This window comes from Dendrobates tinctorius, unplaced genomic scaffold (genome assembly GCF_039654945.1).
Source record: "Dendrobates tinctorius isolate UK_male_01 unplaced genomic scaffold, ASM3965494v1 ptg000455l, whole genome shotgun sequence".
Classification (NCBI taxonomy): domain Eukaryota; kingdom Metazoa; phylum Chordata; class Amphibia; order Anura; family Dendrobatidae; genus Dendrobates; species Dendrobates tinctorius.
The window spans coordinates 2,816,872-2,831,971 of record NW_027362117.1 but is presented as its reverse complement, the minus strand read 5'-3'; the positions used below and the strand labels follow the sequence as shown (position 1 = coordinate 2,831,971).

At 42.7% G+C, this 15,100-nt stretch overlaps 1 protein-coding gene across 6 annotated transcripts in view; it reads right to left on the bottom strand.

Annotated features, from left to right (window-relative positions):
• Nucleotides 1-15,100, bottom strand: part of LOC141077484 (contactin-4-like) — a 271,638-nt gene that overhangs the window by 31,080 nt on the left and 225,458 nt on the right. For all 6 annotated transcript variants that reach the window (XR_012227573.1, XM_073564449.1, XM_073564445.1 and 3 more), the window contains 2 exons: nucleotides 10,832-10,958; nucleotides 8,204-8,379 (listed from right to left, as the gene is read on the bottom strand). Coding sequence is in view for 5 of the 6 variants with exons in the window: in XM_073564449.1 (XP_073420550.1) it covers nucleotides 8,204-8,379; nucleotides 10,832-10,958 (303 nt within the window). In the remaining variant the exon portion in view is untranslated. The remainder of the gene's footprint in view (nucleotides 1-8,203; nucleotides 8,380-10,831; nucleotides 10,959-15,100) is intronic.

Below are 15,100 nucleotides of genomic sequence, written 5' to 3'. Positions count from 1 at the left end.
TTATAGTAGTTATATTCTTGTACACAGGAGCAGTATTATAGTAGTTATATTCTTGTACATAGGGGCAGTATTATAGTAGTTATATTCTTGTATATAGGGGCAGTATTATAGTAGTTATATTCTTGTACATAGGGAGGAGTATTATAGTAGTTATATTCTTGTACATAGGGGAAGTATTATAGTAGTTATATTCTTGTACATAGGGGCAGTATTATAGTAGTTATATTCTTGTACATAGGGGGCAGTATTATAGTAGTTATATTCTTGTACATAGGGGAAGTATTATAGTAGTTATATTCTTGTACATAGGGGGCAGTATTATAGTAGTTATATTCTTGTACATAGGGGCAGTATTATAGTAGTTATATTCTTGTACATAGGGGCAGTATTATAGTAGTTATATTCTTGTACATAGGGGGCAGTATTATAGTAGTTATATTCTTGTACATAGGGGAAGTATTATAGTAGTTATATTCTTGTACATAGGGGGCAGTATTATAGTAGTTATATTCTTGTACATAGGGGCAGTATTATAGTAGTTATATTCTTGTACATAGGGGCAGTATTATAGTAGTTATATTCTTGTACATAGGGGCAGTATTATAGTAGTTATATTCTTGTACATAGGGGCAGTATTATAGTAGTTATATTCTTGTACACAGGAGCAGTATTATAGTAGTTATATTCTTGTACATAGGGGAAGTATTATAGTAGTTATATTCTTGTACATAGGGGCAGTATTACAGTAGTTATATTCTTGTACATAGGAGCAGTATTATAGTAGTTATATTCTTGTACATAGGGAGCAGTATTATAGTAGTTATATTCTTGTACACAGGAGCAGTATTATAGTAGTTATATTCTTGTACATAGGGGAAGTATTATAGTAGTTATATTCTTGTACATAGGGGCAGTATTACAGTAGTTATATTCTTGTACATAGGAGCAGTATTATAGTAGTTCTATTCTTGTACATAGGGGCAGTATTATAGTAGTTATATTCTTGTATATAGGGGCAGTATTATAGTAGTTATATTCTTGTACATAGGGAGGAGTATTATAGTAGTTATATTCTTGTACATAGGGGAAGTATTATAGTAGTTATATTCTTGTACATAGGGGCAGTATTATAGTAGTTATATTCTTGTACATAGGGGGCAGTATTATAGTAGTTATATTCTTGTACATAGGGGAAGTATTATAGTAGTTATATTCTTGTACATAGGGGGCAGTATTATAGTAGTTATATTCTTGTACATAGGGGCAGTATTATAGTAGTTATATTCTTGTACATAGGGGCAGTATTATAGTAGTTATATTCTTGTACATAGGGGCAGTATTATAGTAGTTATATTCTTGTACATAGGGGAAGTATTATAGTAGTTATATTCTTGTACATAGGGGGCAGTATTATAGTAGTTATATTCTTGTACATAGGGGCAGTATTATAGTAGTTATATTCTTGTACATAGGGGCAGTATTATAGTAGTTATATTCCTGTACATAGGGGCAGTATTATAGTAGTTATATTCTTGTACATAGGGAGCAGTATTATAGTAGTTATATTCTTGTACATAGGGGAAGTATTATAGTAGTTATATTCTTGTACATAGGGGCAGTATTATAGTAGTTATATTCTTGTACATAGGGGGCAGTATTATAGTAGTTATATTCTTGTACATAGGGGAAGTATTATAGTAGTTATATTCTTGTACATAGGGGGCAGTATTATAGTAGTTATATTCTTGTACATAGGGGCAGTATTATAGTAGTTATATTCTTGTACATAGGGGCAGTATTATAGTAGTTATATTCTTGTACATAGGGGCAGTATTATAGTAGTTATATTCTTGTACATAGGGGAAGTATTATAGTAGTTATATTCTTGTACATAGGGGGCAGTATTATAGTAGTTATATTCTTGTACATAGGGGCAGTATTATAGTAGTTATATTCTTGTACATAGGGGCAGTATTATAGTAGTTATATTCCTGTACATAGGGGCAGTATTATAGTAGTTATATTCTTGTACATAGGGAGCAGTATTATAGTAGTTATATTCTTGTACACAGGAGCAGTATTATAGTAGTTATATTCTTGTACATAGGGGCAGTATTATAGTAGTTATATTCTTGTATATAGGGGCAGTATTATAGTAGTTATATTCTTGTACATAGGGAGGAGTATTATAGTAGTTATATTCTTGTACATAGGGGCAGTATTATAGTAGTTATATTCTTGTATATAGGGGCAGTATTATAGTAGTTATATTCTTGTACATAGGGAGGAGTATTATAGTAGTTATATTCTTGCACATAGGGGCAGTATTATAGTAGTTATATTCTTGCACATAGGAGCAGTATTATAGTAGTTATATTCTTGCACATAGGGGCAGTATTATAGTAGTTATATTCTTGTACATAGGGGCAGTATTATAGCAGTTATATTCTTGTACATAGAGGCAGTATTATAGCAGTTACAGTGCCTACAAGTAGTATTCAACCCCCTGCAGATTTAGCAGGTTTGATAAGATGCAAATAAGTTAGAGCCTTCAAACTTCACACAAGAGCAGGATTTATTAACAGATGCATAAATCTTACAAACCAAAAAGTTATGTTGCTCAGTTAAATTTTAATAAATTTTAAACATAAAAGTGTGGGTCAATTATTATTCAACCCCTAGGTTTAATATTTTGTGGAATAACCCTTGTTTGCAATTACAGCTAATAATCGTCTTTTATAAGACCTGATCAGGCCGGCACAGGTCTCTGGAGTTATCTTGGCCCACTCCTCCATGCAGATCTTCTCCAAGTTATCTAGGTTCTTTGGGTGTCTCATGTGGACTTTAATCTTGAGCTCCTTCCACAAGTTTTCAATTGGGTTAAGGTCAGGAGACTGACTAGGCCACTCCAACACCTTGATTTTTTGCCTCTTGAACTAGGCCTTGGTTTTCTTGTCTGTGTGCTTTGGGTCGTTGTCTTGTTGGAAGATGAAATGACGACCCATCTTAAGATCCTTGATGGAGGAGCGGAGGTTCTTGGCCAAAATCTCCAGGTAGGCCGTGCTATCCATCTTCCCATGGATGCGGACCAGATGGCCAGGCCCCTTGGCTGAGAAACAGCCCCACAGCATGATGCTGCCACCACCATGCTTGAGTGTAGGGATGGTATTCTTGGGGTCGTATGCAGTGCCATCCAGTCTCCAAACGTCACGTGTGTGGTTGGCACCAAAGATCTCGATCTTGGTCTCATCAGACCAGAGAACCTTGAACCAGTCTGTCTCAGAGTCCTCCAAGTGATCATGAGCAAACTGTAGACGAGCCTTGACATGACGCTTTGAAAGTAAAGGTACCTTACGGGCTCGTCTGGAATGGAGACCATTGCGGTGGAGTACGTTACTTATGGTATTGACTGAAACCAATGTCCCCACTGCCATGAGGTCTTCCCGGAGCTCCTTCCTTGTTGTCCTTGGGTTAGCCTTGACTCTTCGGACAAGCCTGGCCTCGGCACGGGAGGAAACTTTCAAAGGCTGTCCAGGCTGTGGAAGGCTAACAGTAGTTCCATAAGCCTTCCACTTCCGGATGATGCTCCCAACAGTGGAGACAGGTAGGCCCAACTCCTTGGAAAGGGTTTTGTACCCCTTGCCAGCCTTGTGACCCTCCACGATCTTGTCTCTGATGGCCTTGGAATGCTCCTTTGTCTTTCCCATGTTGACCATGTATGAGTGCTGTTCACAAGTTTGGGGAGGGTCTTAAATAGTCAGAAAAGGCTGGAAAAAGAGATAATTAATCCAAACATGTGAAGCTCATTGTTCTTTGTGCCTGAAATACTTCTTAATACTTTAGGGGAACCAAACAGAATTCTGGTGGTTTGAGGGGTTGAATAATAAATGACCCTCTGAATAAACTTTTCACAATTTAAAAAAAAATTAAACAAAGAAATAACATTCTTTTTTGCTGCAGTGCATTTCACACTTCCAGGCTGATCTACAGTCCAAATGTCACAATGCCAAGTTAATTCCGAATGTGTAAACCTGCTAAATCTGCAGGGGGTTGAATACTACTTGTAGGCACTGTATATTCTTGTACATAGGAGCAGTATTATAGTAGTTATATTCTTGTACATAGGGGCAGTATTATAGTAGTTATATTCTTGTACATAGGGGCAGTATTATAGTAGTTATATTCTTGTACATAGGGGCAGTATTATAGTAGTTATATTCTTGTACATAGGGGCAGTATTATAGTAGTTATATTCTTGCACATAGGGGCAGTATTATAGTAGTTATATTCTTGTACATAGGGGCAGTATTATAGTAGTTATATTCTTGTACATAGGAGCAGTATTATAGTAGTTATATTCTTGCACATAGGGGCAGTATTATAGTAGTTATATTCTTGTACATAGGGGCAGTATTATAGTAGTTATATTCTTGTACATAGGGGCAGTATTATAGTAGTTATATTCTTGCACATAGGGGCAGTATTATAGTAGTTATATTCTTGTACATAGGGGCAGTATTATAGTAGTTATATTCTTGTACATAGGGGCAGTATTATAGTAGTTATATTCCTGTACATAGGGGCAGTATTATAGTAGTTATATTCTTGTACACAGCAGTATTATAGTAGTTATATTCTTGTACATAGGGGCAGTATTATAGTAGTTATATTCTTGTATATAGGGGAAGTATTATAGTAGTTATATTCTTGTACATAGGGGCAGTATTATAGTAGTTATATTCTTGCACATAGGGGCAGTATTATAGTAGTTATATTCTTGTACATAGGGGCAGTATTATAGTAGTTATATTCTTGTACATAGGGGCAGTATTATAGTAGTTATATTCCTGTACATAGGGGCAGTATTATAGTAGTTATATTCTTGTACACAGCAGTATTATAGTAGTTATATTCTTGTACATAGGGGCAGTATTATAGTAGTTATATTCTTGTATATAGGGGAAGTATTATAGTAGTTATATTCTTGTACATAGGGGCAGTATTATAGTAGTTATATTCTTGTACATAGGGGCAGTATTATAGCAGTTATATTCTTGTACATAGGAGCAGTATTATAGTAGTTATATTCTTGTACATAGGAGCAGTATTATAGTAGTTATATTCTTGTACATAGGGGCAGTATTATAGTAGTTATATTCTTGTACATAGGGGCAGTATTATAGTAGTTATATTTTTGCATATAGGAGCAGTATTATAGTAGTTATATTTTTGCATATAGGAGCAGTATTATAGTAGTTATATTCTTGTACATAGGGGGCAGTATTATAGTAGTTATATTCTTGTATATAGGAGCAGTATTATAGTAGTTATATTCTTGTACATAGGAGCAGTATTATAGTAGTTATATACTTGTACATAGGAGCAGTATTATAGTAGTTATATTCTTATACATAGGGGCAGTATTATAGTAGTTATAGTCTTGTATATAGGGGGCAGTATTATAGTAGTTATATTCTTGTACATAGGGGCAGTATTATAGTAGTTATATTCTTGTATATAGGGGCAGTATTATAGTAGTTATATTCCTGTACATAGGGGGCAGTATTATAGTAGTTATATTCTTGTACATAGGAGCAGTATTATAGTAGTTATATTCTTGTACATAGGGGCAGTATTATAGTAGCTATATTGCTGTATGTAGGAGGCAGTATTATAGTGGTATGGTATATATAGATTTTTGAACAATGCATCCACATATGAATGTCTCTTGTGGATTTTTGCTCATTCCTTCGTCCTGCATGGACGGATCTGACAGATTTCCGTGCTCGGTGTTTTGTGCTATAGCGCCTGTAAATGGATGTTTTATAGGACGTGGATATATGATGCACTCGGCAGCTGTATAGCGGAGGATGCATAGGCTGCATTATGATGACATATGATGGTCTGGAGTCGGCATTATGCATAATTATCCTCAGAGCGGCAGACGGTGCTAATAACACATAATTGTAATGACTTATTCCTGTTATTACATGACGAGCGGCAGATGACTGTACGGCGCTGATCTCCCCTCGACCTTTACATTTATAAAATGTATATTTAATGAGGAACATTGCAATGTCAGCGGGATCGCTCTGAAAATACAATACCTGCGGGTCTCGTACACCTGCTGTCTGCTGCCTCTGTATATTCTGTATACACGGGGCCCAAACATAATCCCCACACTGATCTTGTACAGAGCCATGTCTGCTGTCCCTCTGTGCAGTTCATATACGGCGCTCTCTCGTCAGTCATGCTGTCATGTCTCCTATAAACTGCAGTCTTTCTCCAGTCTTCATATACATTTCAGTTTGCTGTAACTAAATCTCTTTTCCACTCGCCTGCAGTCTATCTACCTGGCAGTCTATCCTCTGCTGTCTCTCCCTTCTCGGCACTCTTTAAACCTGGCTGTCTATATTCCACTGCATCTTTGCTGCAGTCTCTGGCACTATCCCTGGCTGTCTTTGTACCCTGCGCTCTCTGTGCCGCTGTCTCTGGCACTATCCCCGGCTGTCTCTGCACCCATGCTCTACGTGACGTTACGTTGCAGTCTTCCCCGTGTCTCTCGCAGTGCCGTCTCGCTTCCCACAGACAGTTGCTGGTCGGAGTGGTCTCGTTCTCCGGGTACGCAGAGGGACAGCAGTGAGGACAGAGGCGAGGACAGGGGCGAAGACAGGGGTGAGGACAGCAACGAGGACAGGGGCGAGGACAGGGGCGAGGACAGAGGCGAGGACAGAGGCGAAGACAGCGGCGAGGAAAGAGGCGAGGACAGAGGCGAGGACAGAGGCGAGGACAGAGGTGAGCACAGAGGCGAGGACAGAGGCGAGGACAGAGGTGAGCACAGAGGCGAGGACAGGGGCGAGGACAGGGGTGAGGACAGGGGCGAGGACAGGGGTGAAGACAGCGGCGAGGACAGAGGCGAGGACAGAGGCGAGGACAGAGGCGAGGACAGAGGCGAGGACAGGGGTGAGGACAGGGGCGAGGACAGGGGCGAGGACAGGGGTGAAGACAGGGGCGAGGACAGAGGAGAAGACCGTGGCGAGGACAGAGGTAAGGACAGAGGCGAGGACAGTGGAGAAGACTAGAGGTGAGTACAGAGGCGAGTACAGAGGCGAGGACAGCGGCGAGGACAGGGGCGAGGACAGGGGCGAGGACAGGGGCGAGGACAGGGGCGAGGACAGGGGCGAGGACAGCGACGAGAACATAGGCGAGTACAGAGGCGAGGACAGCGACGAGGACAGCGACGAGGACAGCGGCGAGAACAGCGACGAGTACAGGGGCAAGGACAGGGGCAAGGACAGGGGCAAGGACAGGGGCAAGGACAGGGGCAAGGACAGGGGCAAGGACAGGGGCGAGAACAGCGACGAGGACAGAGGCGAGGACAGAGGCGAGGACAGAGGCGAGGACAGCAGCGAGGACAGAGGAGAGAACAGAGGCGAGGACAGAGGCGAAGACAGAGGCGAAGACAGAGGCGAAGACAGAGGCGATGACCGAGGCGAGGACAGAGGCGAGGACAGAGGCGAGGACAGAGGAGAGGACAGAGGAGAGGACAGAGGAGAGGACAGAGGAGAGGACAGAGGAGAGGACAGAGGAGAGGACAGGGGCGAGGACAGGGGCGAGGACAGGGGCGAGGACAGGGGCGAGGACAGGGGCGAGGACAGAGGAGAAGAGAGCGGCGAGGACAGAGGAGAAGAGAGCGGCGAGGACAGGGGCGAGGACAGAGGCCGCCTCGTCCTTCTCACTTGATTTGTTTCTGTGGATTACCGTAATGTTGTGCAATTATCACCAGAACAAACATTTCCTAATTAATTGACCTGAACACAAAAATGCTCATTATTTAATTAGCACCAATCCGGAGGCGGTGGCAGCGACTGTGCTCAGGAGTGGGGAGGGGGCATAAAGTAATTGCAAACTCCGCACATAGGTCTCCTAGCAACTCCTGCTCCAGCAGTCGGGGAGCGACGCACAGACTCCTAGATACTGATGCAGTCAGTACCTCCAGAGCTGCAATCACTGCTGCACTGCATTATGGGAAACGTGATGTACCAGAATAGCGCATGTCTTGTGCAGACACAGCCAGCAGGGGGCAGGAGGGACACGTACAGGTCTGACAGTCTGAACCCAACTGACTAGTAGCAGAATTGTGCATGCAGCTCTGGATGCGAAGCGAATAGTCCCTATTGTATCATGCAGGATACGGACTCACATGCGAATTGCAGGAAAGCCTCTCTGCTCAGGATGGTCCCGATAGAGTTGGTAGCTTCACACTGGAAGGTGCCGACGTCCCGCACCCGATCCGGGTCACTGACAGTTAAACTTCTGTCCTGCACTCGGTAGCGGTAATCCTGCGCTTCGTCCAGGAGAGTCCCGTTCACCCGCCACCTATAAACAGTGACATGTCAGACGACAGCGCCCAGAGCAGAGGTTCCCGCAGGTCACGGAGACCACCATAAAAATGCTCCAACTTTCTAAGAGAAGATCTCTGCTGCTCACATTGAATGGAAACATTTACATCTAGTGACTGAACACCTTCCCTGACCTCTTACTTCTCACAGCTGAGGGCTTGTTACAATGTATCTAATTTACATCTAGTGACTGTGTGTTACAATGTATCCCGACTAGACAATTTGTGAGCAGCTCAGATCTCTGCTGTCCTGACAATTTCTTACAATGTATCAGGTAAAGATATCAGACTATTAAACTGGATACATTGTAACCAGGGGACGCACATCCAACTGAAGTGTATTGTAGCACATAGACCCATCGGATCCGTGCCAGCAATACACACTGCCGACCAATCAGAGGCCAGCAGCTGACCTCGGCGTACACGTGACTGGGAGCACCATGTTCTTCCGTTGCTTGCACGCTGAAGTCAGCTACCGGCTTAAGAGGACACCGCATGGCGGAGAAGGAGAGTATTTGTTTTTTTAAATCAATGGCCACACTACTACATGGATGACTATGGACTGTGCATTATACTACATGGGTGACTATGGACTGTGCATTATACTACATGGGTGACTATGGGCTGTGCATTATACTACATGGATGACTATGGACTGTGCATTATACTACATGGATTACTATGGGCTGTGCATTACACTACATGGATGACTGTGGACTGTGCATTATACTACATAGATGACTATGGACTGTGCATTATACTACATGGGTGACTATGGGCTGTGCATTACACTACATAGATGACTATAGGATGTGCATTATACTACATGAATGACTATGGGCTGTGCATTATACTACATGGATTACTATGGGCTGTGCATTACACTACATAGATGACTATAGGATGTGCATTATACTACATAGATGACTATGGGCTGTGCATTATACTACATGGGTGACTATGGGCTGTGCATTATACTACATGGATGACTATAGGATGTGCATTATACTACATGGATGACTGTGGGCTGTGCATTATACTACATGAATGACTGTGGGCTGTGCATTATACTACATGAATGACTATGGGCTGTGCATTATACTACATGGAAGACTATGGGCTGTGCATTATACTACATGGATGACTGTGGGCTGTGCATTATACTACATGAATGACTATGGTCTGTGCATTATACTACATGGATGACTGTGGGCTGTGCATTATACTACATGGATGACTGTGGGCTGTGCATTATACTACATGAATGACTATGGGCTGTGCATTATACTACATGGATGACTGTGGGCTGTGCATTATACTACATGGATGACTATAGGATGTGCATTATACTACATGGATGACTGTGGGCTGTGCATTATACTACATGAATGACTGTGGGCTGTGCATTATACTACATGAATGACTATGGGCTGTGCATTATACTACATGAATGACTATGGGCTGTGCATTATACTACATGGATGACTATAGGATGTGCATTATACTACATGGAAGACTATGGGCTGTGCATTATACTACATGGATGACTGTGGGCTGTGCATTATACTACATGAATGACTATGGTCTGTGCATTATACTACATGGATGACTATGGGCTGTGCATTATACTACATGGATGACTATGTGCTGTGCATTATACTACATAGATGACTATGGGCTGTGCATTATACTACATGGATGACTATGTGCTGTGCATTATACTAAATGGATGACTATGGGCTGTGCATTATACTACATAGATGACTATGGGCTGTGCATTATACTACATGGATGACTATGTGCTGTGCATTATACTACATAGATGACTATGGGCTGTGCATTATACTACATGGATGACTATGGGCTGTGCATTATACTACATGGATGACTATGTGCTGTGCATTATACTACATGGATGATTAGGGGTTGTGCATTATACTACATAGATGACTATGGGCTGTGCATTATACTACATGGATGACTATGGGCTGTGCATTATACTACATAGATGACTATGGGCTGTGCATTATACTACATGGATGACTATGTGCTGTGCATTATACTACATGGATGACTAGGGGCTGTGCATTATACTACATAGATGACTATGGGCTGTGCATTATACTACATAGATGACTATGGGCTGTGCATTATACTACATAGATGACTATGGGCTGTGCATTATACTACATGGATGACTATGTGCTGTGCATTATACTACATGGATGACTAGGGGCTGTGCATTATACTACATAGATGACTATGGGCTGTGCATTATACTACATAGATGACTATGGGCTGTGCATTATACTTTATGGAAAATGAGTGAAGCGAATGACAACTCCAGACCCGACTCTGGACTTGTAATATTTGTTGTTTTTTGCCCCAGCTTTATGATCCCAACCATACATTCAAATTCTGTGCACCTACCGTGTGACGGGCTTAGGGTGACCCTGCGCCTCACAGACGAGTTTCAGAGTCCGATCCTCAGAAACCAAGGGAAAGACGAGATTCGCCGGCTCCTGAGTGAAGACTGGACCCTGCAGAGCCATCTCATCTGTGGAGAAGGCAAAAATGTAGTTAGTTCCTAAAAAACCCTCCAACAAAACCAAAGCCCAGCGTGCACCCTGCTGCGGCATCACAGAGCACCCCATTATCGCCACCTCTATCACACAGGATACTCTGCTCCCGCTTTGTACAGATGACTCTCCTGGATGATGAGAGTGATACCTCGCGCCCAGATCCTCCTACAGGCGCATGCCCCATTAAAGTGACAGTACCATGGACGAGGTTGTTTCCTTCTGCAGAGAATGAATTTCAGCGATTTGATTACTGCTGGGTATGAGGGGTCAGGCAGCCGCACTCCTGGGGGCCATTTACACTCCAGTCTCCATGAATAAGTAATAGATAAAAGCGTTTCAGGTAAATAGTTACAGAATATAGTGGCGGGCAGGGCGCTCGCGCCAAAGTGGATTTTCAGTAAGTGGTTTCCGTATTTGGTGCTGTTATCAGCACTGCACGAGGCGAAGCGTTTCCTCCGGCCTGACCTTTATCTGGAGGAGGCCAAGGCAGCTGCGGAGCATTGCTGGAAATGGCCGAACTCAATAAATATGCAAAAGAATCTAACAAGGCGGCTGAAGTATCCGTCCGCTGTATCCATGAATATAGAAGGGTCTGACCCCCGGTATTGCTGCACAGGACGACGAGGGTCCGGCTTCACAGACACAATTGTATCCAGAGCTTTGTGTAGAAATCTGTGAGACGAAAGATGATACAATGAAGGGGCTGAAAAGCAGAACAGAGTTAACGGACCCCTAAAATAAAAGAGACCGGCACGTCCTGCCCCCGTCATCGTCATCCTCCATTTACTCATTTTCCCAAATGGTTCAGTGATACTTTCATTACTCATAGAACAAAGAAAGTGGCAGTATTATGGCGGCAAAGATGGAATTAAAATAGTATCCGTCGCACTGTATGTCCAGGTGATGCTCTGCTACATTGTATGTCCCGATGATGCTCTGCTACATTGTGTGTTCCAGTAACGATCTGCTACATTGTGTGTGCCAGTGATGCTTTGCTACATTGTGTGTGCCAATGATGCTCTGCTACATTGTGTGTCCCGATGATGCTCTGCTACATTGTGTGTTCCAGTAACGCTCTGCTACATTGTGTGTGCCAGTAATGCTCTGCTACATTGTATGTCCAGGTGATGCTCTGCTACATTGTATGTCCTGATGATGCTCTGCTACATTGTGTGTTCCAGTAACGCTCTGCTACATTGTGTGTGCCAGTAATGCTCTGCTACATTGTATGTCCTGATGATGCTCTGCTACATTGCATGTCCCGATGATGCTCTGCTACATTGTATGTCCCGATGATGCTCTGCTACATTGTATGTCCCGATGATGCTCTGCTACATTGTATGTCCCGATGATGCCCTACTACATTGTATGTCCCGATGATGCTCTGCTACATTGTATGTCCCGATGATGCTCTGCTACATTGTATGTCCCGATGATGCTCTGCTACATTGTGTGTTCCAGTGATGCTCTGCTACATTGTATGTCCCGATGATGCGCTGCTACATTGTGTGTTCCAGTGATGCTCTGCTACATTGTGTGTTCCGGTGATGCTCTGCTACATTGTGTGTTCCAGTGATGCTCTGCTACATTGTGTGTCCCGATGATGCGCTGCTACATTGTGTGTTCCAGTGATGCTCTGCTACATTGTATGTCCGGATGATGCTCTGCTACATTGTATGTCCGGATGATGCTCTGCTACATTGTATGTGCCAGTGATGCTTTGCTACATTGTGTGTTCTAGTGATGCTCTGCTACATTGTGTGTTCCAGTGATGCTCTGTTACATTGTGTGTTCCAGTGATGCTCTGCTACATTGTATGTCCCGATGACGCTCTGCTACATTGTGCGTTCCGGTGATGCTCTGCTACATTGTATGTGTCAGTGATGCTTTGCTACATTGTATGTGCCAGTGATGCTTTGCTACATTGTATGTCCGGATGATGCTCTGCTACATTGTGTGTTCCAGTGATGCTTTGCTACATTGTATGTCCGGATGATGCTCTGCTACATTGTGTGTTCCGGTGATGCTCTGCTACATTGTATGTGCCAGTGATGCTTTGCTACATTGTATGTCCCGATGATGCTCTGCTACATTGTGTGTTCTAGTGATGCTCTGCTACATTGTGTATTCCAGTGATGCTCTGCTACATTGTTTGTTCCAGTGATGCTCTGCTACATTGTATGTCCCGATGATGCTCTGCTACATTGTGTGTTCCGGTGATGCTCTGCTACATTGTATGTCCCGATGATGCTCTGCTACATTGTGTGTTCCAGTGATGCTCTGCTACATTGTATGTCCTGATGATGCTCTGCTACATTGTGTGTTCCAGTGATGCTCTGCTACATTGTATGTCCCGATGATGCGCTGCTACATTGTGTGTTCCAGTGATGCTCTGCTACATTGTGTGTCCCGATGATGCGCTGCTACATTGTGTGTTCCAGTGATGCTCTGCTACATTGTATGTCCGGATGATGCTCTGCTACATTGTATGTCCGGATGATGCTCTGCTACATTGTATGTGCCAGTGATGCTTTGCTACATTGTGTGTTCTAGTGATGCTCTGCTACATTGTGTGTTCCAGTGATGCTCTGCTACATTGTATGTGCCAGTGATGCTTTGCTACATTGTGTGTTCTAGTGATGCTCTGTTACATTGTGTGTTCCAGTGATGCTCTGCTACATTGTGTGTTCCAGTGATGCTCTGCTACATTGTATGTGCCAGTGATGCTCTGCTACATTGTATGTGCCAGTGATGCTTTGCTACATTGTATGTCCGGATGATGCTCTGCTACATTGTGTGTTCCGGTGATGCTCTGCTACATTGTATGTGCCAGTGATGCTTTGCTACATTGTGTATTCCAGTGATGCTCTGCTACATTGTTTGTTCCAGTGATGCTCTGCTACATTGTATGTCCCGATGATGCTCTGCTACATTGTGTGTTCCGGTGATGCTCTGATACATTGTATGTGCCAGTGATGCTTTGCTACATTGTATGTGCCAGTGATGCTTTGCTACATTGTATGTGCCAGTGATGCTCTGCTACATTGTATGCCCAGGTGATGCTCTGCTACATTGGGTGTTCCGGTGATGCTATGCTACATTGTATGTGCCAGTAATGCTCTGCTACATTGCATGTGCCGGTGATGCTCTGCTGCACCGTATGATCTGTTATATTGTGTTATCTAGTGATGCTCTGCTACAATATAGGAGATCATATTTATTTATTTAACTCATTTATATAGCGCCATTAATTCCGCAGCGCTTTACAGACATTATTGGCACTGTCCCAGCTGAGGCTCACAATCTAAATTCCCTATCAGTATGTCTTTGGAATGTGGGAGGAAACCCACGCAAACACGGGGAGAATATACAAACTCCTTGCAGATGTTGTCCTTGGTGCGATTTGAACCCAGGTCCCCAGTGCTGCAAACCAACAGTGCTAACCACTGAGCCACCATGCTGCCATATATATAGTACAGTTCTAACCACTGAGCCACCATGCTGCCATATATATAGTACAGTGCTAACCACTGAGCCACCGTGCCGCCCATGATAAATGTATGTTCTGCTACATTACAACATCTGAAGATCCTTTGCTTCATTATATAACCTGGTTAAGTTCTGCTACATTGTGTCATCTACTATGATATACTGTATATGACCTATTGACTGTTAGCTACTTTTATAAGACTTTATAAAGCTCTGCTACATTACACTGCGTTCCAAATTATTATGCAAATTGGATTTAAGTGTCATAAAGATGTAATTTTTTGTTTTTCAAATAAACTCATAGATGGTATTGTGTATCAGGGCTCTTTGGATCACTGAAATCAATCTCAAATTCCTGTGATAATTAGTTTACCAGGTGAGCCCAATTAAAGGAAAACTACTTAAGAATGATGTTCCACATTATTAAGCAGGGCACAGGTTTCAAGGAATTTAGGAAAGAAAAAGGATCTCTCTGCAGCTGAAAAGCATCAAATAGTGCAATGCCTTGGTCAAGAGATGAAACCATTAGATATTTCCCAAAAATTTAAACGTGACCATCGTACTGTTAAGAGATTTGTGGTTGATTCTGAGCACAGACATGTTTGTGCTGATAAAGGCAGAATGAGGA